Below are 26,246 nucleotides of genomic sequence, written 5' to 3' on the forward strand. Positions count from 1 at the left end.
GGCGCAGTGAGCTGCCTGCTACAACGGCGGCGCTCGGGGAGCAGTGAGGGGTTAGGTGCCTTGCTCAAGGGCACTTCAGCCGCGGCCCACTGGTCGGGGCTCAAACCGGCAACCCTCCGGTTACAAGTCCAGAGTGCTAACCAGTGGGCCATGGCTGCCCCAAAGTACGCCAAAGCATTGAACTGGCGCACTGGTGGCGTGTGAGAGTGAAACGAGTGAGTGTGTGAGTGAGCGTCATTGCTGTTTTGCGTCCACAGGGAGAAAAAGGGAATGGTTCAAAACAGACGACGCCCGACGTGTGCTGCAGTGCCACAAGCCTGTGCAGGCCTCATACTTTGAGGCCCTTCAGCAGGACTGCCTGACCAGCAATGGGACAACCCTCGTAGCCACCTACAACATCAATCAGAGCTCCCTCTCGGGTATCAGATAACTAATACAACAACAACAACAAGCACAATAGCAAACAACAAAATAACAAGAAAACTTCAGGAGAGGCCTCCAATTCTCTACTCTTTTTTTTCTTATTTAGTCCAGTTTGGCTCTCTCCTCCTCTTCTTCCTTCCTCTCCTACTCTTCATACTACTAGTGCTACTTCCTATTCTGTTTCTTAAAAAAATGAAAAAAAACTTCAAGTACACACTGAGTACAACACCAACAGCAAAAGATGTTTGCCTTGCCAGCCTTCTGGTGCCAGAGTGAACGTACTGACTTCATGCTGGACGAAGACGTTATTACTTTGTAAATGGAATGTTAAGAAATTTTTTCTTGCCCTTTTTCTTCTTATGAATAATTGCATGAAATGTCCCACTTCCCTCATCCTCTTTAACCCCCCCCCCCCCCCCCCCAACCTCTTCCCAAACGCAAGGTTTGTTGAATGCAACTTCTGTGTTACTGTCTTGTTATAAAGTAGTGGTATGAGCCTGATGCGTTATGAAGATGCTTTTATAGGGTCTTTTAAAACATTTTATGTTCTTTTTTCCCCTTCTTTTTTTCTATTGTTTTTCCTCTGTCATCTCCTGTAGATATGCTCTTCATATGTCTGTGTGAATGGGTTCCTGGGGAAGTGTTTTTATTTTTTTGTTGTTGTTGCATGAGCACGGGTATTCAATTGTCTTACCATAAAAAAAAAAGTCTTATATTTGCGGTATGTGATTGGAGAGAAAATAAGATTATTGTGCACATGTAATTGCTCTGATTTGATGCTAATTGGACATTTACAGTTGAATTGAAAGTAGTAGAGGGTCATTTTCCTTTTGTTCTAAACCCTCTCCAAATTTATTGTTGACTCTAAACTTGGCTCTTGCTGTGAAATCGAAGTCACAAACATCTGATTCATGCCCTGTTTTTGGTGAAAGTCACGTCAGTCCCTCTGCAGTTGTCACTATTACAGTATTAATCAATCACAGTGTACACTTTTGTATTGAGGAGGGTGCAAAATAATTGTTCATTAAATTAAACTAATACTTCTTTAGCTTTGAAAGGTTTCAGGATCCCATGCACCGAAATACAAGATGTCCACAGTGGTATTACTTAAGCTCCTCACTGTTCTGAGTTTTTTTTATTTTTTTTATTTTATATATATATATGGTCGTTGAAATTAGATGTGTGAAAAATAATGCATAGGAGGAGTAATGATTTGATTTAGTATAGATACACAATTTCCCTGACCATTTATGTCACCAGTCTTTTTTTGGCTTAAACCCATTAATCCAGCTCAGCTTTTTTGTCTAATTCCTTTAGAGGTCTTTTAAGGTCAAGGTTTATGAACTGAAGTAGTTATATTCAACCGGCCATTATTTCAAACTTTTAAACCTGTTTCAGATTCTAAAAATATTTTTTGATGACAACTAACAAGCAAACGACGACAACAACAAAAAAAAAAGTACATGAATAGCGATGAGCCTTATGTGTTATTCAGACCCATTGGTTGGTTAAGTCCTTTTTCTATCTCCGTGTGGGCAGGACTTAGGTGGTGCTGGGCCTGCATGGTATGTTTGTTGCATAGTAGTTGTTCATACTGTATGTTCAACTGCACTTGCTAAAACAATGCCTCTACATAGTACCTACACACCACAGTCTTGGTCCTCACATGAACATTACCAACCCCCCCAGTTCCTCACCCATCCTGTTGTTTTACTCATGTACTTATCTGTAGCATAATTATTTATTTATTTTATTAGTATTACAATGATTATGGCCGATGATGAAGATTTACTTGTCTACTATAACGTGACCACTTGGAGTGTGTGTGTGTGTGTGCGCGTGCGTGCGTCCATGTTTTGTTTGATGGTATTTGTGTGTGTGATGGTCAGTTTGTGTCTGTTCTTTGTGTGTGTGTGTGTGGCTTGGTGAGGTGACTTGTGCTCATGCCAGGGAACGGGTGAGAGGGCAGCCAACTCAATGGGGCAGTGAAAGCACTCGGCTGCGTTTTGGTCTTCTCACACGGCACATGATGGGGATAGACACAGTTTGCTTTTTACATGGTTTCAGCCATTTTGATATTCAAATCAAATGTTTACACTGTGATTGTAGTAGTCTCCCATCGAACACTGGATATCTCTGGTTATTTTTTGACTAGATAAATTTGATCTCTTGGAAGGCACTTTTCTTATTTTTGTCTTAACAATATTTCTAGGTATTTTGTTTGTAATTTATATTTCTTGATAGATCAAATGCTTATGTGGACACCCTTCTCAAACATAAACTGATGAATTTGAACTTTTCCCACAATTTACCATATTACATATTGTTTTCATGTTTTTAATCTAAATTTTATTTCAACCTGACTGTTGAAGTCAGACAAAAGTGAAAAGAATGTGAGCTTGTAAAATAATTGCCCAACTAAATATTTGTCACAGCTTATGCAGTTATAACTGCTTTATATATTCTAATGGATAGGGTCCTTGCTGCATATAGTAGAGCAAAATAGTTTCACCATATTCCCTGCCAAGTTTCTCTTTACCCATACTGAGAAACACATCCCCATTGCATGTCTGAAGACAAAAGTTCATATCATGGAATATGGGCTATCTTGCAGCTGTACCAGCTTATATCCACAGCAATCTAATTTGTGAAATATTTGTAGGAAATTGTAAACTGTACTGGTTTAAAATTGGAATTGGTCCAAAAATGGATTGGATCCTGCTTCCGGCACCAAGTCAAAAACAAGGAGATAGTGTCTGCTTGCTGCCGTATCGGTAATCACAAACAGCTGGTGGTTCACCAGGACATTATATGTAAATGAGCTAAAAAGAAAAAAAGGTTTACTTAGATTCTCACAACATAGGATTTATCACAGCATTTAATCAAAACCTTATAGAAGAGAACATTCAAACATTATGTCTGTTTGTAGTTTTACTTCTCACTGGTCAGGAAGGATTTTTAAAGCGGTGAAGGTCTCAAGCACATTTCATACACGGGCGCAAAAAAAACCCCAGAAAAGTGTGACTGGTCCTCTGGAGAGGAAGTATGATCGAGGCAATGTTTCCCTATAACCACCATAAAAAGGTCCGCCCATAACTAAGCTACTATCTCACTTAAATGATTCCACATTATCATGATGTTGGTGATATCCGTTATCTGCTTCATCTTGGAGAATCCAAATATCACATTGGCTCCATGACTGTTGGTCTGGTATTTCAAAAGATGGGAAAGATGGTGAGCTGATTTATGACCACTGTAATCATTGTCATTCATACATCTGGACAAGAGACATTCATCAAGTAATTTATCCTAAAAGCAAGTAGTTTGAAAAGCCAATGGATCCCCCCCCCCCCCCCCCCTTCAATTAGTCTAGACACAATTTACTGGTCTGCATGCCAGTAGAGTCCAGTATAGTGTGTCTGTTCTCAGTGAAATACAAAACACAATAAAGGATTCAAATGATTGTTCTCAGTTAAATACAAAATCCCCCCCAAAATTGGTAGAATTTAAGGGTGACCAACTCATTCGCATTCTTTTCAGTTACTTATTTTGTGCTACATGGACAAGCAAATTCCATTGATGGATCTCCAGGGGTCTGAGTTTTATGTGTTCTTTTTCTATTTAATTCACCATCCTTGAAACATATAATATAAAGTATTGGATGTTACTTTAACATAGACATTTTGATAATTAATGCATCTAATCCACTGTGAAATGTAACATGGACAAGTTTCTAATTTGAAATAATTCCGTTACATCATATTTAGTTGAATTAAGAGCACACAATAAAATACTGACATCTACAGGAATACAGTGGGTAGTGCACTGTATCTTGAAGGAGTAAGCCACAAAATGAAAGCAGTAAACTGCTAGCATACAAATGTGCCAATAAGCTCTTTATGTATACTGACTCGGCAGTTTAGTAATAGTAATTGTGTGAGACAATAATGTGGTTAACCAGACTTATTCATACAACTTATTTGTTTCTTTCCACTCTTATCCATTTTGCCACATTTTCACCCTGTGGGATTCTGATGGAGTTGCTTGTTCTAGTTTTTTTTTTCCTGAAATCCATGTGGCCTTTCTCCTTAACAGGTTCACAGTAAAGTAAAAATGAACTCATTCAAATGCTCATGATTAGCCTCATGTTTTCAGAGAGTCCATTAAGCAGAATATTGTATCTGTAGAGCACTTCATCTAGTACATAATAATATGGTCTTGTTAAGGTAACTTCAAATCTTTGTCCCATATCTGTAATTGTTTTGATAACTTGGAGCACAAATCCATAATAATTACATTGTTTCATAAGTGTTCAGATAAATCAAGGAGTTTTGTAAAATGGTACCCTTGAATCTCTTCAGAAACGTGAAGCTTTTAGTTGCTCCAATCAGATTACAGTGAGGTAATTCCACCTGTTATAAGTCTTTGTGTATAGTTATACTTGATGGGCATAATCCAACATTCAGCACATTTCTCAGTGAATTGGTTGATTATAAGAAGAAGCTTGTCTTCACTGGCAGCATTTCACATGGTGAACATTTGAAGCACACACATGTCAAAATTATGTGTAGAAATGTTTTAACATTGCAGATTGTCAATATGAAAAGACTCATGATTGTGGTTGTAATCCATCTTCTCCCATCACATTGCTGGGTCAATATATATATATATATACCAACAAAAATATAATTGGAACTGTACTCTCGATCAGGGCAGTTATAGTGACTGAACATGTACAATCTGTTTAAACGTGTCCTCCATGGTTGACCTACATGAAAATGGTCATCCAAAAAAGCAGTTTTCAGTCTCGCACTGATCACACTGCTGTCCCTATGGACCTTTTCCACAGAAGCCATGACCTGGAATATGTGTCAGGCCAAGGTAACTAATGACATTAATTAAGGTTCTGATTCTGCTACACTTAAACTGAACAGAGACTTCACTGAGGTGTTTTGTAACCCCTGTGCTACCGGGTCAAATGGCTGTTGTGAAAAAGGGCCATAGCACTTCTGCCTTTGTGAGCACCATGTTGGAAATTACACGACACATAAGAAAATTTAAAAAAAGTCCTGTTGTACTTGCAGTTTTGTAGTCATCCTCAACAGTAGTCATTGCTCTGGAGACTGGGAGATGAACCATCAACCCTAATGGTGACGGACAAAGGCTCCTTTACAAACTGATTCAATGACACAATACAAGTCTGGAACTTTTAGCTTTCTCCATTTGAATCACGTGGTACCTCACCCCATCTAGGGGTGGTTTACTGAAACAAGATTGTCATAAAGCAATTTTCTTTTCCTGATTCACTTGTGTTGCTCTACTGTTGCCAGAGATTGAGTAAAGGGACAGGTTTTACATATCCATTAATTATTTCACTGAATTCGTTGAAGTCCCCTTACAACAACAATCTGTCACCTGGAAAATGTAATATATAAAAAAAATAAACTCTTAATCCCTTTTTATTACTATAGATCAAACTGTTATGAAAAGACTAAAGATTGTAAAATAGTTGTGCCAACAAATAAAAGAAACAGTATTTCATAAGCCTTGTGTGTTTATTCTATATTTACACAAAATCATTGGCTAAAGAGCCATTGGTAGCAGTATTCTGTAACACAGGGAAATGTGTATTCCTTTGGCATGTCATGTATTAGATACCCTTGACTCAAGGGCCTTGAATCGCTTCAGGAATATGTGGATTCTACACTGAACTACAGAAATCAAGCGTAACCTGTTCTGGATCACACGCTTTTCACTCTGAGGAATACTACAGGCATTGATGACATGGACACAGGCTACCTAAAAGTGAACAAGTGTCTACAACGAAATTAAGCATATTGTAAACCCACAGAAATAGATTTCCTGTCTGGCACCGAATTAAGTATCAATGTGACTCACTAATTAAGAGGAAAGAAAGTCATCTTTGTATTCAAACTTCATGTAAGGGTCGGTACATCAGAATCTGGCATCTTCAGGTTAAGCTGATGAGAGAAGGGAGGCAACTGTTTTGCAATGAAGTTATCAAAATGGGGTTTCAAATGCAAGCTTCTTGAGAACTCCCCTTACCAAGTTCAAAATAGCTCCAAGCACACCTGATTTAGGTCACTGTGTTAATGCTTTATTGATTTTGTGTTAAGTATGAGTCACACCTTACGGGATTGGGGTCCACATTTAAACCAGCCTTTAGAACAGGAAACATTGAAGTTGTCCTTTGGTCTGCACCAATATTTAAAGCAACACCAGAGTTTTTTGTACCTTAAAATGTTTCTGAAATCTTTTCAGTGGTTCAATTCGTAACAGGGTGAACGGCACTTCTACATTCGCTTCACAACCCTTATCGGCTATAACCGCACTATGCAAGTTTGCAAGATCAGGTAGTGGATCTGTAGTTCGATGGAATGAGACATAAAAAACTACAAGTTTGGCTTCTGATGTCGGAATAAATCATACTTTCATAAAATCATGCAACATACTCTACCTTGTCTGTGGACATCGTTATTTGCAAAGCCGGTGCTCGATAAATAGCATGGGTGTGGCAGAGGAAAAGTGCTTTGTTGTTGCTTTAAATGGACAAGAACACCACATAGTTTACACCAGGCGTGTTACATCACACCAGTCGAGAGCAACAAGACAATCTTCATACTATACTGTTAACTACAAGTAATGGATGTGGTCAGTCAGAGTCCATAACCCAACATCTGACCTACACAATAGTAGATGGCAGTAGTGGAGCTCCAGTGTGGCCACAAAGCAAATGCACTTATCAATAAAATACTGAGACGTGTCAAAGTTCCAACAGATTTTATTTTACATAAACATAGCGGTTTATTGAGGCTGCTGTCCTCTTCCACGGCCAAATCCACCTCTCTGTAAAACACAAAGAGGAATCATTACACTTAGAATAAATCTTCTTAATTACATTCCTAGCCATATAAAACTCTTTCTACCCAAATCCCTACATTCTGTTTTTTGTCAGTGGAGACAGCCTTTTCGCCATCACAGAGCAACACAAGACATATTTTATAGAAATATTTTGAACACAATTTTAAGTGTGGAAATGAAAATCCATTAAGTAAGCACAGGTTAACCTGAACAAAAATTCGGATTACTTACAAACTGGAATTCTGTGGCTGCACCAGCACCGGCCTCAGCCTTCTTGTCAGCACCAGCTGAAACACAAAAGCATTAATGAGCACATGGAACAATCTGCCCACTTATTTTATTTTTTAAAATATTTAAGGTTTAGTTAAACATGGACAGTGCACATAAATGAACATAAAAATTTAACTTAATGTAAATACGTCAGAATTAGCCAAAGTGTATGTATGTAATATATATATATATATATATATATATATATATATATAAAAAAGTGACTTTATCAAGCTTATTGTTACTGCCTTCTAAAAATGTGGCCAATTTAGCCATGTTTCCTTCACTAGTAATAAAGTGCACTTACGGGTGCACGTTCCCTTCACTAGTAATAAATGTGCACTTACGGGGTGCTGCAGAACGTCTGTAGGTGTCTCTGTCTGCTTCACCGCGTGCCAGACGAGCAGGCCTCTCACCCTCCAAACCTGAGAAGAAAAAAACAAAGTCACATTAGTTTTACTGCTTAAAATTACACACCATGGCAAGCAGCCAGCTGTTAATAGTAAAGCTGAATTCCTCCACGACACATCAAAATACACCACATCCTACTGTTGAGTAAACATACAACTTCAAATGAGAGAAGTTGGAAGATTACACTAGCATACCATATACACGCATGATCACTTAAAACCACCCGCTTTGAATAAGACCTTTTCACATATGCAAAACAACCCGGCAGTTGTCATTGATGTACCTTAAAATTCTGTGTTGCTTTGGTTCCAATAGTAATTTGTGCTGCTGCACAATTTACTACGGATTCTTTAAGTCTGAATATACAGTATGGCAAAAGCTTGAGATACTCTTGTTGGCTAGGAAGTAGTAGATGCCTACTAGTCAGTATCAGTGTGGCCATCTTTAAGTAGACCAAGTATCCAACAGCATGTTCAAGGTCACAGGTAGAGCGTTAAAATCTGAGATGAACTACACCCAAAATCATCAGGGGGAAAAAATACCCAACACCACATAATTTGAGTGACATTTTGATTAAATATCATCAACAAAGGTTGCAGGTACCTCCTTTGGGTCTGGGACGAGCAGTCTCTGGACGAGTCTGCCTGCGGAGGGTGGCGGGCACAATCTCTGGGGGCAGGTGCAGGAAGTCCCTCAGATACTGGATGCCCTCATTGGTCAGGTACCAGTAGAAGTGCCGCCAGGCAAACTGCTCCTTCACATACCCACAGGACTTGAGGGACTATGGGGAACATAAGCAACGTTAGCAAAGCAACTTTGATCCATTTTGAATTTCGGTTAACTCATGAGGTCTCTGTCTCCCACTGACAGATAGCAATCTTATGTGAGAGATAGATAGATACTTTATTGATCCCCGAGGGGAAATTCAGGGGGGTCTCAGTAGCATACAGACATCACACACAACATGCACTTACAGCAGAAATGGTAAATATAAGTATAAGTATAAACATATAACCAAACTCCACTGTACAATAGAGACAGTAGGAGATAAGAAAAACTAACAAAACTAAATATACTATATAAATAAATGTAAAAAATCCAGTGTGCTTGAGGGTGACCAAGCATGAGACGCTTGTAGTGACAGGGCCTGTAGTTATGTGTGCATGGTAAGGTGCTCAAGAGAGTGAGTGTCATGGTGAAGGTGCAAAAAGTAGTCCAACATTAGTCCAACAGTGCAATAATAAGGTCTAGAGACCAGCATAAATAATATGGACAAATCGGAGTGTAAAGTATAATGTAGATAAGGTAATATAAAAAACTATGTCAGTGCAAGAACAGGTTGAGGTAATAGGGTTACAGCCATTCAGTATTGTAGCAGAAGCCATTGATCATGTGTGCTAATATAGTATGAAAAACAGTGTAGCAGGAAAACAGTAGTAAAAACATTAGGCTGTGGACATTAGTAAAACAGTAGTAAAGCAGTAGTGGGCAGTCAGTACTCAAACATGGAGAGGGTGGAGAGGCAGACAGACTTGGGTTGCACTATGTGCATGTTAAATGCGCTTTAAAAATAAAACTGACTTGACTAAGCAGAGAAGTCTCTCTCCTCTTCCCTTTAGTGAAGCATTGAACAGTTAACTTATGATAACAGAACTTATGTTCACTTGTCTGCACTTTTACATGGACGACACACATACGAAACACTGACACATAGCAATCTTATGTTTACTTATCTTTGCACTTTTTACATGGATGACACACTAGGGAACACTGACACATTCCAATCACGAGCTCAGTTATTGGATGACAAAAGGCACACCAATACTACAGCATGGATAACACATTCATAGTTTTACAGTGGTCTCCTCTGTATACATCACTTTCAATGACTTTAACGGTCATCGATATAAAAACGAAAGTAATCCCTAAATATGAAATGGTTCACTGACCTGCATGGCCTTCATTACGTGCAGGTTGGGCACGTTTTTGTCAGCCAGCTCGGGATGCTTGGCAAGATGAACATCCTTTTTGGCCACCATAACTCCCTCCTTGAAGAGGAGCTCGTAAATGGCAATGCGGTTCTTCTTGGGCATCAACATCTGAGAAAACATAAGTTACCCAATTATTTGCAGCTGGAAATTATTTTAGGAGTTTTAAAGTGGTGCTCAGGCTAAAAAATCCATGCTCCTATATGACCCCAATGATCCGGAAGTTCTCAACCAGTTGGGTCGCACGTTAGCTAACGTTAGACGATTCGCTTAAAGTTTTTTGCTACATGGGTACCTGCAATCGGTTAGCAAGATCATCGCCAATGTAAGGGATACTATTCCAAAAGGTTCGCCTACCTCCACCTTTACCTTCATCATAAAGCCAACCATTCCAGCAAACAAGACACCGGCAACCCTTCATAGCTTAGCCAAAGTTAGCATAGTTTGCTAATAGGTAATATCTACTCCTACTACTCCAAAGCCTATTTCTTGATGAACGACGAAATGTAATTCAATCAAGATAGCATTATACTCAACTGTGCAACAGAAATCAAGACTTTCAGACGTTCATAACGACGTGAAATCCCAACCATAAAGCGCTACAATGGGGAAAGGACCCGCATGAGAAGGACCCTTCTGCCCACTTGTATTAGCCATCATGCCGGTGAAGTGGAAGATAAAATATTTCTCATCATACCATTACCACCAAGAAAATAACGGAATTGGTTATTTCTACATTGTCAAATGTGGAATAATACAACACCAAAAACCTTATAGGACATAAGATGTTAGAGATTTATCAAGATTTGTCTAGCGCCATTTCGCCTACCTTGTCGCTCTGTTGTGATACCGGAGCAGAAAAGGGGTTGCGCATGCGCAGACCACAGTCTTATATGTCCAAATGGTGCCCTAGCGGTGTTATTACTGCTATTCCTTCACTGTCAATGAGTGTCAATGGCTACTACAGTCATGCTAAACATACAGACGTACAGACTGAAAAACAAATCGCCCAATGTTATTGTGGTTAAAAAGGCTAATTTGATCAGTAATAATCTGCGGAAGATGTAGCCTACCGCCCATGTCAGTGAGCATCAGGTAGGGAACCAACGTTAGCCTATTAGAATCCTTTGATGTAAATTCTAATCATCATGGAAGGCTAACAAGAAAGTAACAAAGTAACCTAAAACAGCAAAAGGAAACATCCACAGCTGTGGTGATTGTAGCTCATTGTAGCACTGAAATTAAGCAACAAACCTGACGTTATTTCAATTCAATATATACTGGTGCTGGTCAGATAATTCGAATACCATGAAAAAGTTGATTTATTTCAGTAATTCCGTTCAAAAAGTGAAACTTGTATAATGTATACATTCATTCCACACAGGTCCACACAGGCACATTTCAAGTGTTTATTTCTTTTAATATGGATGATTATAACTGAAAATCCCAAATTCAGTATCAGAAAATTACAATATTGTGAAAAGGTTCAATATTGAAGACACCTGCCACACTTTAATCAGCTAATTAACTCAAAACACCTGCAAAGGCCTTTAAATGGTCTCTAGTCTAATAGGCTACACAATATCTACACTGACTCTATGGCAGTACTTCAAAGTTTTATTACAGATAATTCTATGCGTGAAGATCTGATTTTAGAAGTAAAGTACCTCTTATTAAATATTGTTAGTCTAGGGTTAGTTATTCAGTTTTGCTGGCTACCAGGGCATTATGGAATTATTGGTAATGAAATTGCAGATAAACTAGCCAAAAAAGCCCTTGAATCAAATATCATACAAATTCATACACCATTAGGCAAAGGGGATGCTAAAGCCTTTATTAAAGCAGAAATTGCACTTAGATGGCAAGATGAATGGGATTCAGAGAGCAAAGGCAGATACTATCACAATAATCAGAGTAGCATTGGAGGTAAAAGAATTACATCACTAGGTCTTAACAGACAGGAAGAGGTAGTCTTAACCAGATTGAGACTGGGTCATACTGGCCTTAATTCTACTTTATCTTTAATGGGCATAAGTAATGGTATATGTTCTGAATGTAAGGTCTTGGAGGATGTCACTCATGTCTTATTTTACTGTAAGAAATATGAACAATTTAGACAAATATGGAAAGAGCTTGATGAGGAAAACGACATTCACAATATATTACAGGAACAAGGAATGCAAGGATTACGAATTAGATATCTCATTAGGTATCTAATTGATTCAGGTATAATTAATAGAGTGTAATTTTTTTTTTTTTATGATTTGAGATCTCAATTGCCAACGCTCCTTTTACACACTCCTGTGTAGTACCTCAGTAGGTGGCGGTATATAACGAAAGATATGACCCGCCATTAAACGAACGAAGAAGAAGAAGGCTACACAATCATGGGGAAGACTGTCCGAAAGATCACCATTGACACCTTGCGCAACCCAAAAGGTAATTGCTAAAGAGGCTGGCTGTTCACAGAGCTCTGTGTCCAAGCACATTAATAGAGAGGCGAAGGAAAGGAAAAGATGTGGTAGAAAAAAGTGTACAAGCAATAGGGATAACCGCACCTTGGAGAGGATTGCGAAACAAAACCCATTCAAAAATGTGGGGGAGATTCATAAAGAGTAGACTACAGCTGGAGTCAGTGCTTCAAGAACCACCACGCACAGATGTATGCAAGACATGGGTTTCAGCTGTCGCATTCCTTGTGTCAAGCCACTCTTGAACAAGAGACAGCGTCAGAAGTGTCTCGCCTGGGCTAAAGACAAAAATGATTGGACTGCTGCTGAGTGGTCCAAAGTTATGTTCTCTAATGAAAGTAAATTTTGCATCAAAGTTAACCTGATGAAGCATTGGTGAAATGTGTTGTTTACTGAAAAATAAACCAGCAAAGAAAATCCACCAGTGTGTGGTGATCCTTCACTTTTTTAAATCTTATTGACGACTGCACCTCACCAGCACCTGGAAGGCTGTACATAGGAACTTTATCCTTTTTCAATTTCCTTTGGAAATCAAGGTCCCAGAGTTTGGAGAAAGAGAGGAGAGGCACAGAATCCACGTTGCTTGAAGTCCAGTGTAAAGTTTCCACAGTCAGTGATGGTTTGAGGTGCCATGTCATCTGCTGGTGTTGGTCCACTGTATTTTCTGAGGTCCAGCCATCCAGCCATCTGGAAGTTTTAGAGCACTTCATGCTTCCTGCTGCTGACCAACTTTATGGAGATATCATTTTCCAACAGGACTTGGCACATGCACACAGTGCCAAAGCTACCAGTACCTGGTTTAAGGACCATGGTATCCCTGTTCTTAATTGGCCAATGAACTCGCCTGACCTTAACCCCATACAAATCTATGGGGTGTTGTGAAGAGGAAGATGCGATACGCCAGACCCAACAATGCAGAAGAGCTGAAGGCCACTATCAGAGCAATCTGGGTTCTCCACACCTGAGCAGTGCCACAGACTGATCGACTCCATGCCACGCCACATTGCTGCAGTAATTCAGGCAAAAGGAGCCCCAACTAAGTATTGAGTGCTGTACATGATCATACTTTTCAGTTGGCCAACATTTCTAAAAAACCTTTTATTTATATTTTCTGAGATACTGAATTTGGGATTTTCATTAGTTGTCAGTTATAATCATCAAAATGAAAATAAATAAACATTTGAAATATATTAGTCTGTGTGTAATGAATGAATATAATATGCAAGTTTTACTTTTTGAATGGAATTACTGACATAAATCAACTTTTTGATGATATTCTGATTATACATGTATGACCAGCACCTGTGTGTGTGTGTGTGTGTGTGTATATATATATATATATATATATATATGAAGAGTTCAGATGCAAAACCCTCTAAATCCGTCTGACCACTTTTCTTTTAAATGAGCATTTAAATTCAGGCTCCTATAGGTTTTTGCCTATAAATCGATATTTCAGACCAGGAAGAGAGTGGTATTTAGTGGGTTTAGAAGTTAAATTATTTGATTAGCGTATACTATGTGTGGAGAGCATCCCCTCACCATCTTTATCTCATTTTTGACATAGGTGGCATTTAGAGGCTTTTGCATCTGAACCCTTCACATATATATATATATATATTAGCGAGAGAGAGAAATATATATGAGAAAGCACACCTTATAATATTGTTAGTATTAATAGCTACATCTTCAATCAAGCTATATAAAAGTAAATCATGTTTAGAACAATACAACAATTTTTAAGCTATTTAATTTTGGGTAGGCTACTCCTTTTTATTACATCATCTATAGGCTCCATTAAGTCTGTTCTGGTCTAATAGCTGTGGATGGCCTCTATCTATCTGTTTTATTTAAGCTATATGAGAGGCTCTTCTGCAGTCTGTTTCGCTGTATGTTGAGGGTTTAGGTTGATTGTTAGAGCATTGGACAGTGTGTGCCATGTTGGTGTGTGTGTGTGTGGCCTACTGATATGCCTTCTGAGTGTATAGTGCAAATAATGTGGGCTCTGTAAGAGCGCACATAGGCCATATTTCAGTTTCATGTTGTATGTCTTTTCTGATGAGTATAGATGAGTATACTCATCAGAGAGTACTATTTTGGCCTAGGGGTGGCATCTTGCACCCGAGCTTCCTGCATAGACCACAACTCCTCCAGTTAATGCAAGATCAAAACAAAAGTGTGGCTGTGATTATTACATTTCCAAAGTGTATGGATCACTCTGCATGCCCCATTACCTGAATCTAGCTGACAAAAAATGTTTCTTGTTGTGTGTCATTTCATTTGTAGCCACAATATGACACAAATGTGAACTCAATTCATCTGTCCATTTCTGTCCTTTGCGTGTCTTTGTCCCATAAATAATTCAGCCCAGCTTCAGTTGCAAGGAGGTTGTATTTCACAAAGAACTGCGTTATGTTCGGACCACAGCTTTAGAGCCTCTTTAGTTTCCGAGAGGTGAGCAACTGTCACCAACTAAACCAACTGTCATGCTGTGTTAATGCTATAAAATATTGCCAGATACAATTACATGCCTCATATGCTGATGACATACTGTATGAATGGTCTCTGCTGGAGGCAGGAGGATTTTGAGGCCCAGGAAGAATATCCTTTAAATGGTTTACACTGGAAATTGCCAGTAGATGTGGGAAACTGATAACAAACTACACTGGAAAATCTCAATAATGATAAACACATTGTGTTGTTAACACATTGTGGTATCATCATCAGTGTTGAAGAATCAATATATCAAGGCTAAATAGCTTCCATGTACAGTATCATTTTGTACAGGATTTCTACTGTAGATATACATGATATACAAACCTTCTATAGAGATGCTGGTGAGGAAAAGGCAGTACAACAAAATGTCCGCCATTAGAGATGGAAATGAAGCGTTGAACACACTTTGCACCACACCAGCAATCGGGACAGGGGTGTAGTGGTCAGAGACGATTCTAGAGTCTGGGGGCCCTAAGCAAAAATTCGTAGGGGGCCCTAATGGTAAAATAAGAGGTGGGTAAACTATGAATTCTATGATCACGGTTAGGTGGACTGCGTCATGCGGTTTCATATTTTTAAAATGCCATTCAGAACATGTTTGATGATGGTGGAGGTTATTGTCCAATGTTTATAACAATACCAGTGGTATTAAATGGTCCCTACAGTGCTGATGAGTGTACATATGAATGTGCATAATACAGTGTGATTTTTGAATGTTAAAAGTTGCAATTGGTGAAAAAACTCTTTTGAGAGTTTGCAATAGAGAGGATATAAGAGCCTGCACACCTTGGTGATACTGCAGGTGCAGCTATTTCACAAGAACAACTTTAGAGAAAGAGAGAAGAGAAGAAAAGTGCAACACTGCTTTGCAATGCAACCAATTTATTACCTTCATTGGAGTATTAATTATATATTATTATTATTATTATTATTATTATTATTATTATTGTTATTATTGTGTAGTGTTTGTTGTTGTTGTATTCTGTGTGGAAATGCTTTTAAAAAGTCACTCAAGAAATTACTCGAATGGCTTTTCTTGCCCTTCAGTGCATTTATATTTAAATTTCATTTATCCTTCCTTTTCGTTTTTCTTAAGCTCTCAAGAGAAATGTTAAATTCATGTCTGTATGTTACAACACAGACGGCCTTAAAATGTGGTGTTCCCCTTGAGTTCGTCATCATTTGCAGCAAGTAACGACAGCCATGAGTTGAACCATCCCCCATCTATGAAGTGTGCCTGAAAGCATCGCAGCTCCCCCTTGCTGCATACACCGTGATCCGTGGATGCTGATAGACACACACAGGAGCGGGGTCACCTTCGGTCTTTGCATCGGAGAGAGGAGAATCCCTCAGAATACGACACTGAAATCTAACATCATATTCCTGGTAAGCAGCTGATGATTGCAAGTCATGGTCTCAAATTCATCATATCATTTCTTTAACAGGCATGTCATGACTCCTGGTTTTTAATGGGAAGCTTGTTTTCGACCCCATCTTGTTCATTTGTTATTTCATTGCAGCGTCAGATTCAGTGCACCAAAAGCAAATAGCTAAGTGTTTTCTTAGCTGATCACAGTGTCTAAATGTATGATCTCTGGTCACCCTTTGAAATAGCCTATATGATCTGATTTCGTTCTGCTTTATGATGTATGCAAGTAGCAGTTGCTCACGATTGCATTAATGTTTATCATTGCGTATGGACTTTCAAATGCTTAGTGTCATTTTCTCTGTATATAGCTATTGCATAATTTATATGAAATACTACGCGCATATTTAAGTTGTATTCTCGCTGAAGTAGTAGGGGAAATGCCGAAGTAAAAGCATCGGGATAATTGTGTGATAAAAGAGTTAAGAATATTAAGTCAAGGTTCTCAGTATCTCCCTGCTTGTTTGCAGCCTACAAGACTACGGGATGTTTACGATTCGTGTCCTCTTCAAGTAAACGAGAGCCCAAGGTTAGGGTTGCCATTTGATGCCCTTGGCTAGATAATTAAAAACTGGCTTTGGCGATTAAATAAGCCTAAACATTGAATGAATGGTTAAGAGAGTGAAATCTTCCATTTTGCTACGAGCAGCAACCAAACACGATGACTTGAATACCAATGAGGGCTTTCCGTTTTTTTCCGTTATGTAATAGGTAGTCATAAAACACATGGCTGTCAACGCATTCCATTGCCCTGTATAGCATTCAGAGACCCCAAAATCTTTAAACAGTTCTTATTATGAAGAAAATATATTATGCTCCTGTTATGATAGGCTATTTGATAGACGTGGTTCATAAATAGTCTATTAAAAGCATTGTTTTGGTAAGGCAGAGAAGTCACAGCTCTTTTTTGAAGAGGGACATTTGTAGATAGGCTTGCACAACAAGAAAACATTGATGATAAGACATTTCAAACATGTTTCTGTTTAGGTGCTATTGCACATCAATATAATAAGTAGCTAATAAGTAAGCAAAATACCCTCTTCCAATACCATAACAGAAGGAGTGTAATTCTGAGGTAGCTTATATTAAAATATGATACATATTTATTTATTATCAATGTATATGTTCCTCGTTGTCAGTCAGTTAAAATATCCATTTAGATCTGAATCGATCTTGTAAGATAGTAGAAAACTATGTAAGCGTGCCCTTTTATTGTAAGTCTTCTCAGAAGGCATGCACTTCTGTTTTGGTGTGCAGTTTTGGAGCTTTCCAGTTTCCAGTATATGAAGTAGCTGTCCAGGGTGCTGAACCCTAGTTTAGCCATCCTCGCTTCAGTTGGAATGGGTCTTTGTCAGCAGTGTGGTGGTGGTTTGAAAGATGGTTGCTGTGAGGGGAAGAGATGGGTTTGATCTAATTGTTGCGTGCAATCAGAGGCTGTTGTGTTTCGCTTTTTATTAAACTGCCCCCTGACATGCCTTTTATTTTGTCTGCTGAGAGGTGCTGTATTGAAATGGAGTCTGCATTTAAAGTCTTCACTGGAGACTATTGATTGGTGAATTCTCTGTGGTATTACAAGAATAGATGCCATCTCTGATACTCTTGGATCGTGTTCGCATGATAGTTTATTAATCTTTTGTTTGCTTCATGACTTAGCAACACAGGCTCATTAGAGTAGTCTGTGCTATATTGGCAGCCAGTTTACTACTGCAGAACTGATTAGTAGACAAAATAGGAGAACTGATTCAAGGGTCTGTTAAATTAGTACCTTTGGGTTTTGAAGAGGGACGTGTCAGTCATCTGTCTTTGGATGTGACAGTATTCAGGGTTGTAACCAAGGTGACCTTGTTCCAGAAGTAGATTTTTGTATTGTATATTGAATCCTCACAGAGCCTGTATGGCTAATTCAAAGAAGATAAGTTGGCTTCTTTGATCTGACTGATAGTGTTGGGCCTGATGGAAAATAACCTCAGCCAAGGGTTTTTCTGGAACAGGCTACATTCCCTGGATAATTTGAGTTTCTTTCTTGAATGCACAGGCCTCAGGACTTTGCAGATGATAAAACAACACAGTCTTCCCAAAGTCTATGTCCACTGTAATAACATGCCAGTAAATGCCTGTTCTGCATGCAAATAGCAACACATCCAGATTCAAGTGAAAAATGTGTCTCCCTTTGATTATTTATTGTTATTTTTTTGAAATGGTAACGATCCACACAGTTGATGTTTGGGTTGATTGAATGCTCTCATTCTGTAAGGGTCACTCCTAATCAGTCTGTGCACACTTTCCCCTTTGATCCGTGATGATAGTCAACTAGACAGAGTGGGGGAGGGGCACTGTATTATTACTAGAGATCTGGACTGAGGTGAGCTCACTGCTGAGCTTTTTGTTTTTGCTGACGTAATTTGTACAATTTATGTTCTCTGTAGGGTCATGTGGGTGGTAAATAATTCTCTGTCTTCACATTTCATAGTTCATGCACTTAAAACCAATAGGCTGAAATGTTCTTAATGTGATTACACACACATAGTTGCATGCCCTAGCACTCCCTTCAAAACGGCATGTATTTATGAAGCATGTTCATGTTTTATGGTGAAACAAAGATGGCCTAGTTAAATCTCTTTTTTGTCCGTTTTGTGTGTGTTTGTGACAGCACTCACTACCTCCCCTGTATGGAAGATGCTTAGTGTGGCTCACAGTTATGGAGATGGCGACAGTATGTTCGTGCTATACATTCATAACGATAGTGACAACATCAAAACATTTACATTATAATATATTGGGCTCTTCTATGTATCTTTTTATCAAATTATTTCATTTTAAGTGTTTTCTTTAGAAATGCAATGCCTACCAGATTATCCCAATCCCTGTAAAGACATATTATAGGCCCTATAATATTTTAACAGGGATTGGGTTAATCTGGTTCACTTTGCATTCTACGAAAACATTCAAAAGGGAATATAGGCAGTAAATAAACAGTAAACAGTATAACATTTGCATAACATGTTACTGTTTTTCCACTAAACTAGCCCAGTCTTAAACAACATACATACTACTGTTATTATTTTGGCCAAATTGTCTTTGGACAAGAATAGTGTGAGAAACAAAGGTGTTGCTTCAGGCAGTAATGATTTCGGCATTCCCTTTTTATTTGATACACAGTGAAGTGTGGGTGGGTAGGCTATGCCGGCATGATGAAAATGAAAACACAGCTGCTAACCTTTCTCTTCATGTGCTACTCCATTTGATTGTATTTAATAGCGTAATGGGAAACTAGAAGAATGTGCACACAGAATGGCTGAATATTGATGCTAACACATTTGATGATTGGTATTCCAAAGATAGACGTTGAAGATTGCTTATTCTTTTCCCAAAGAAGGACCTGAACCCCAATTGTGGAGCAATCAGAATAGCACTAGCAACTAGAACATTAGTTATGCCTAGTATGGCATACTGTAAGGTTGCAGGTGAACAACATGGCTTTGGCAGTCATGCTTAGAATAGATTGTAATAATGATGAGAGGTGCTATAATAACTGATTATTATGACAGTCATTGACTAACTTGATATGATAATTGTTGATTGTGTTCAGTAGAGCCACTGCTCTATTTGCAGATTTGGCAATGGTGCAGGTATCCATGAGTGGGAGAGTAGACCATGTCCCTGATAAATATTATCCTTTCATGCAGCTCAATAGAGTAAAATTAGATAAGGGAAAACAGTTGTCAATTATCTTGGTATCAACTCAGTGCAGCAGAAAGGAAGTATTCCAAGCAAATTAATGGCTAAATAAGCTCAAATCCTCAAGACAGTTATGATGGATGAGGCCCTCTGATCTAATCAGATCACCCATTATTTTGTTATGCCCCTGTCATTATTTGCCCTGACACTGTTTATGTACATGCTTGTCTTTTATGCTCGTTATAACATGCTCGCCTAGCCGTCTTTCCCATGTTAATGCGAGGTGAAGTTTTTAAATCAGGTCAGGCCAGATACCAGCTCATAATTTATCATTCCCACACCTGCCTGTGTGGGAATGATAAACCTACCTGTGATATCATATGTTGTCAAATTTGTGACCACGCTCTGTGTGTGAGGATGAGAGTGGCAGAGTTATAAAGCACGAGTTGCCAAGCCATCACACAATATCTGATTGCACTTTGGAGGCAATATGTATTTACTTCAATGCTCATTATAGATTAGCACTAAACGTTACTTATTCTGCTCTGACAAAAAATAAATAAATCCAGTTTTCTGCATTACCGCTTCATTTATAAAACGAATAGACTTGTTCCCTTAAACGGGAACAGTTACATTTTAAGATCTATTTTATATCATAAGGTGTCACCAGTGAAGTATGATCACATCCAGAGTTTTTTGACAGGTTGAGTCAGTAGTCAAAGCAACTGAATTGAAATGGAAGGAAACAGCATAGAGATCATAGTGTACATGACACTGATGCTACCCACTTTTATGACACCTATCCTGTCTATATCAACTTTGGGAAACATTCTCCCGTTTGAGAAGATGCCTGTGACAGGGAGACTGCCGTGGGGAGCAGGTGTAGCTCTTTGAACTTGGGGCCTGAACGCTGAGATGTGACCTTGATAGTACCAGTGTAGCCCAGTTGCTATAGAGCCTCCTCCATGCAGTGTTCCATCCTGCTGTTCTCGGTGGAACTCTGAGGTGTCTGACAACCTGCAAAAATGGGAGAGGAGGGTAGGGCACCGTGTGTCCCACTGTTTCACCGGTTTACCACCCAAAGCCTGGAGGAATGGGCCTCCTCCCCCGCATATACCTGTATAGACCAAATGTGACCATCAAGAATTTTGGCAAGATGGACCAATATTTTTTTTTGGCAAGATTTTGGACCAATGCACGGGTTCCATAGAAGCCAGTGTAATACATTAGCTTCTATTTTGCTTCTACGTTACTTTAGTAAAAATCTAGAGCAAACAAATACTCAAAGAGCATCCAGAACTTCCCAATTCCCTGATTCCCAGTTTTGTGTCCTCTTTTTGGTAATATTTTGTGAGGTGAAAATTGCAAGTGAAAATGTCTTTGCACTCTGAGGCGAATGTGAGGGACAGTGTGAGTGGGTGAGTAACGCCGGATGCGGCTCGGCACTGGGAAAGGTAATGAAGTGCAACACAGAGGCCCCGGGACGCCAGGGAAGTGTTATGTGTTTGGGTTTCGAGCATGACCAGAACTGCTTCAGGGGGCTGGTTGGGATTTGTGTGTGTGTGTGTGTGTGTGTGTGTGTGTGTGATGGGATAATGTGCCATTCCAGACATACAGCTAAGTGATTATGCAGAGAGAGAGATTGCATTTGCTTATATTCATTTGTGTGAGTTTATGGTTTTGCAAGTGAATGTGGGTGTTCATCTGCACATGTGCATAGACATGTATCTTCACAAATTCATTTTTTGTATGTCTGTTGTTGTGCATGTAAATGCATTGTGCATTTTTGCATTGCATTTATGCATGTACATATGCATTTGTTTTGTATACATGTGTATATGTATGCGAGTGTATGTGTGTATATATGTGTGAGCGTGTGTGTGTGTGTGTGTGTGTGTGTATGTGTGTGTACTGTATGTTTGAGTGTTGCAGTGCTAGATGAATCACAGGCATGCTTCTGTTCTACCCAGCCTGTAGGGCTCTCTGACTGAGTCAGCATGTGTAATACAGATTTGGACTGCCCAAAATGGCTGCTCTGATTTTCTGTCTCTTACCATCAGTCCACAATTAGCCCTGCAATATTCAGCTTGATGTATGTTTGGTTTTCACATTGGCTGGACTCTCAGCATGTATGCTTGCATGTGCAATGTTATCATTATCATTTATACTACATTGTTATCTGTTCTGTTATTAAGAAAATGCCAACTATATATTTAGTAGGCTACAAGACAACAAATTAGGAAAAATTAAAAAATGTCATCCTGTGTGCCAACATTCTTATTTGATCATTCATATTTGATCAAAGTGGTTGTTCTTTGTAGTCCTGTCGGGTATGTGCTTTTAAAAGTCTATTCAATTATTAACCAGCTGTGTGAAGACTTGCTCGACCCCATTGATTATTGTAAACAAAGATCTTGGAGAGAAGGGTCCCAAGCATGCTTGCTTACAGAACAAGGGTTAGATTTGAGAAAGATATTTAAAAAGTATCATTGCATCAAATGTCATAGATTTTCCAAAAAAAGATTGCTTGAAATACGTAAACAACAAAATCGAAACCTCAGTGAGCGATCTCAACTTTGGGCCCTCATATATAAATCAGGCCTGTGATTCAGCAGTGTGACGTCTTCGGAGTGTAATGCAATCATTGTCACCTGTCACAGAGATGGGGAGTGAACTTCACTGACATTGGGGACTGTCATCATCACAGCACCCCTCAGTCTAGTGGGTGGGGGTCAGCCTTAAATGTTTTATGTAGTGCGTCCAACTGCCGCCGTTGGAATTGTTGAAATAGCTCCGGAAATATTTCTTACCGTCGTAGTCCCTGGTGTCCATTTTGCTGTAGGTATGCAGGCTATGCCGACTTTGGTATGTGTTGTAGATGGGAGACTAGACTTGCATGTCACATGCCTAAGTGCTTGTGTCATGTGACATGCATGTGCCTCACTGGGGGCACTTGAGGAGAATGGCTGGCTGAAGCACCATCAGTTAGAGAGGCTCACTGGCTCAGGGGAATTAATGAATTTAAATAGTAGCATATACATTTGACTGTTATATGATACTGTTCACAAGCAGATATTCATCATGAACTAATAGTTCATAAACGATTAAATCATATTATTTATGAGGGTATTTTATTGAAATGAGTTGTTCTTTGACATGTAAAACTGCCATCTTTTGTACCACGAATGGTCAGTATGTTTATGTGTTTGTCTGCCCTCTGTGTCTTCCAGGTGGTTGTTCACAAAGTGAGAAGAGCGCAGCCTTCCTGGGGGTGTATGGAAACCTGATTTCTCCTCAGGTGCAGAAGGTAAGGCCAGAGGGGCGGCTGTCCTCCCCATAGCCCTGGCCCCACGTGTAAATATTTAACGAGGAGAGAGCCATCTCTTTCCGCTAACTAAAAGCCTGTTAGCTATTCCCGCTGATATTTGATCGCGGGTTTGTGTCCAGCTCAACGATGGTGTGTGGCCTGCTTGATGTAGGCTGGTCAGATAATTACAGACTTGTGAATGTTGTTTAGGCTGTTTCTGTGTGTGTGTGTTTGTTTGTGTGTGTGTGTGTGTGTGTGTGTGTGTGTGTGTGTGTGTGTATGTAGGATCATTTTGTTTTAGGGCTCACATATAGGTACGGTTCTACTGTAATATTGCAGTTTTGTATCACTGTGAGGAAATAACACATTTCTAAATGTTTGTCACTGTTGGTAAGACAACATGGTTTTGTGGGTGATACAGATGTTGCCAACACAATGTCCAGCTCTCCCTGAATTCCCAACTGAATTACCCCAAACGTTAAAAAATATGAAGAAGAACAAAGCAACCAATGAGGGTTAGCGGAGCGCCATTAAGGCAGAGGAGAGAAGAAGTAGTAAAGGTCAGCTTCATTGCACCATCTCCTAATTGCTTCCATGTTCTGTTGGTTGTCCAGAAGTGGGCAGCTGCTCCAGCAGATATCTAGCCTATGCAGCTCTGGTATTATCCTGATTTGCTGCCATCGCTGATTTCCATCTACACTGCATTTTACTTTTGTTCTGATTCACTGGTCGCAAATAGGAGCGGGTGGCAAATGCTCTCTCTCTCTCTCTCTCTTTGTCTATCGCTCTCTTTCTTTCTCTATCTATCTCTCTCTCATGCTCTCTCTCTCTGTCTGTCTCTTTTTATCTCTCTCTTTCTCTCTCTTTTTCTCTCCCTCTTTTCGGCGAAATAGCACAGCTTTGCTCTGACATTAAAGGGAAATAAATCTGGAATAGTAATCGCTGTGCTATATTTTTTATCAGTTTTTCTTCTTTCAAAGCAGCCTGATATGACAAGCCATTTTATCCTCGTGGGCAGAGAGATTAATTTATTTGTGTGCGGGAGATGGTTATTATGACCGCCGTGCAGCGAAGCGGCGGTCATATAGGTTTAGTCAGATTTTTTTTTTTTTCTTTTTCGCATGTCCAAATTTCCGTCAAGGATTCCCGGGACACTGAAAGACCAGGGTAGATGAAACTTGGTGGGCATGTAACCCCATATGGATAGCATGGAACCATCGTTTTTCATTTTGATCTGTAGCCCCCCTGCTGGACTGCACCCCCCGAAAGGAGGGTAGGGCAGACACAGTTTTCTGTGAATATCTCGAGAACCGTAAGGTTTAGGAGGACCTTTTTTTTTTACCTAGTTTTTTTACCTAGTTAAACACAAAAAAGTAAAAATGAGGTGTTGTAATCGCAGGTATCTGTGACCTAACATAGTCAAAACTGCACGAAATTGGAAGTGTAGGATCAATATGACACCCTCTGAATGCACGCCAAGTTTCGTGGAATTCCGTTCATGGGGGGCCACACAATAAATTAATTTATGTTACTATACACCAACTGGCCTGTAGGTGGCCGGAGACAGTTTTCTGTGAATATCTCGAGAACCGTAGGGCCTAGGAGGTCCACCTTTTTTTTGTATGTTGGTCTTAAGGGGGCATGTCAACCCATCCCATTACCACTTATTTCATGTATAGCGCCACCTAGTTAAAAATTAAAAAGCAAAAAATTAGGTGTTTTCATCACAATATCTCTGGCTGACATGGTCAAAACTGCACGAAATTGAAAGTGTAGGATCATTATGACACCCTCCGAATGCATGCCAAGTTTTGTAGACTTTTGTTCATGGGGGGCCTTACAATAAAATAATTTATGTGTACATTTAGTGACCGTACACCAACAACGATTCCCGGGACACTGAAAGACCGGGGTACACGAAACTTGGTGGGCATGTAACCCCACATGGATAGCATGGAACCATCGTTTTTTGTTTTGATCTGTAGCCCCCCTGCTGTATTGGATCCCCCGAAAGGAGGGTAGGGCAGACACAGTTTTCTGTGAATATCTTGAGAACCGTAGGGCCTAGGATGACCAATTTTTTCCGTATGTTTGCCTCAAGGGGTCATGTTAACCCATTCCATGTGCACACATGTGCATAAACAGATACACACGCACACACATACATTCACAGTAATCATACGTATGACACATACTCACACAGTAGACATATGTACGCATGCATGCACATGCACAAACACACATACGCAGGCAAACACACAAGCACGCACACACACACACACACCCACACACATAAACATAAACGTGTACACGCACACATGCACACAATTCAAGAATTTCTCAGAATTATGGGCAAGATGGGGGTGGGGTTGTATAAAATTAATTTTACATGTGAAATCTATGAACTAATCATGTTTTGGTACTTGTTGTCTAGCAGATACCAGTGAGAATTGAGTGTGGATAATGCATAAGACAGTTAGAATCATATAGGCCTTTCAGCGTGATTTATTTTTGTGGAAAAAATGTGCTGGACTGGGCGGCGGTCATATTTTGTACCGCTCTGCGGTACATCTAGTTTGCATAGTGACAGGCCTCAGTGAGGGCTTCAGCTGCTTCAAGTCACCATGAAGAGAAAAGTTGGACTAGGGAAGGTGGGCAAGAGCACAACTGTACAGATCAAAAGGCATAATAAGGTATACAGGTTTTTAAAAAGAATTGTGTTGTATTTGATGTATTTGAATGACATAAGTCAAGGCCACCAAACCAGCTAAATGTGGCCATGGATGATACAGGTGTTGAGCTTAGACTTCATCTGAGTATTGACCTCTCCTTTATTATGTTTAAGATGAAATGCATATAATGGAGGGCGCTGCTATTCTGACACCCGTGGCTAA

At 39.5% G+C, this 26,246-nt stretch overlaps 3 protein-coding genes across 4 annotated transcripts in view; 2 read left to right on the forward strand and 1 right to left on the reverse strand.

The window, feature by feature from the left end:
- The window catches only part of LOC121713200 (diphosphoinositol polyphosphate phosphohydrolase 1), a 29,955-nt gene extending 24,481 nt beyond the window's left edge, over positions 1–5,474 (forward strand). The window contains exon 5 of the mRNA XM_042097664.1: positions 258–5,474. Within this exon, the coding sequence (XP_041953598.1) occupies positions 258–430 (173 nt within the window). The 3' untranslated portion in view covers positions 431–5,474. The remainder of the gene's footprint in view (positions 1–257) is intronic.
- Positions 5,475–7,210: 1,736 nt separating this feature from the next.
- Positions 7,211–10,958, reverse strand: rps10 (ribosomal protein S10). The gene is made up of 6 exons (XM_042097663.1): positions 10,804–10,958; positions 9,936–10,085; positions 8,590–8,767; positions 7,923–8,000; positions 7,537–7,592; positions 7,211–7,290 (listed from the first exon to the last, which is right to left on the reverse strand). Exons 1-6 carry the CDS (start codon positions 10,846–10,848, stop codon positions 7,249–7,251), a joined length of 549 nt encoding a protein of 182 aa, XP_041953597.1. The 5' UTR covers positions 10,849–10,958; the 3' UTR covers positions 7,211–7,248.
- Positions 10,959–16,134: 5,176 nt separating this feature from the next.
- LOC121713193 (protein kinase C and casein kinase substrate in neurons protein 1-like) overlaps positions 16,135–26,246 on the forward strand; it is a 38,382-nt gene continuing 28,270 nt past the window's right edge. Inside the window, exons 1-2 of one of the 2 annotated variants that reach the window (XM_042097651.1) lie at positions 16,135–16,327; positions 23,276–23,352. The gene's annotated coding sequence lies outside the window, so the exon portion shown is untranslated. The remainder of the gene's footprint in view (positions 16,328–23,275; positions 23,353–26,246) is intronic. The other variant, XM_042097653.1, reaches the window with a different exon arrangement.

Source organism: Alosa sapidissima, chromosome 7 (assembly GCF_018492685.1).
Source record: "Alosa sapidissima isolate fAloSap1 chromosome 7, fAloSap1.pri, whole genome shotgun sequence".
Taxonomy (NCBI): domain Eukaryota; kingdom Metazoa; phylum Chordata; class Actinopteri; order Clupeiformes; family Clupeidae; genus Alosa; species Alosa sapidissima.

Coding starts and splice junctions, on each gene's coding strand:
- rps10 (XM_042097663.1), bottom strand. CDS start 10,848: ATGCGCAACCCCTTTTCTGCTCCGGTATCACAACAGAGCGACAAG. Junction 10,086..10,803: donor TATCACAACAGAGCGACAAG/GTAGGCGAAATG, acceptor ATGTTTTCTCAG/ATGTTGATGCCCAAGAAGAA. Junction 8,768..9,935: donor ACGTAATGAAGGCCATGCAG/GTCAGTGAACCA, acceptor TGTTCCCCATAG/TCCCTCAAGTCCTGTGGGTA.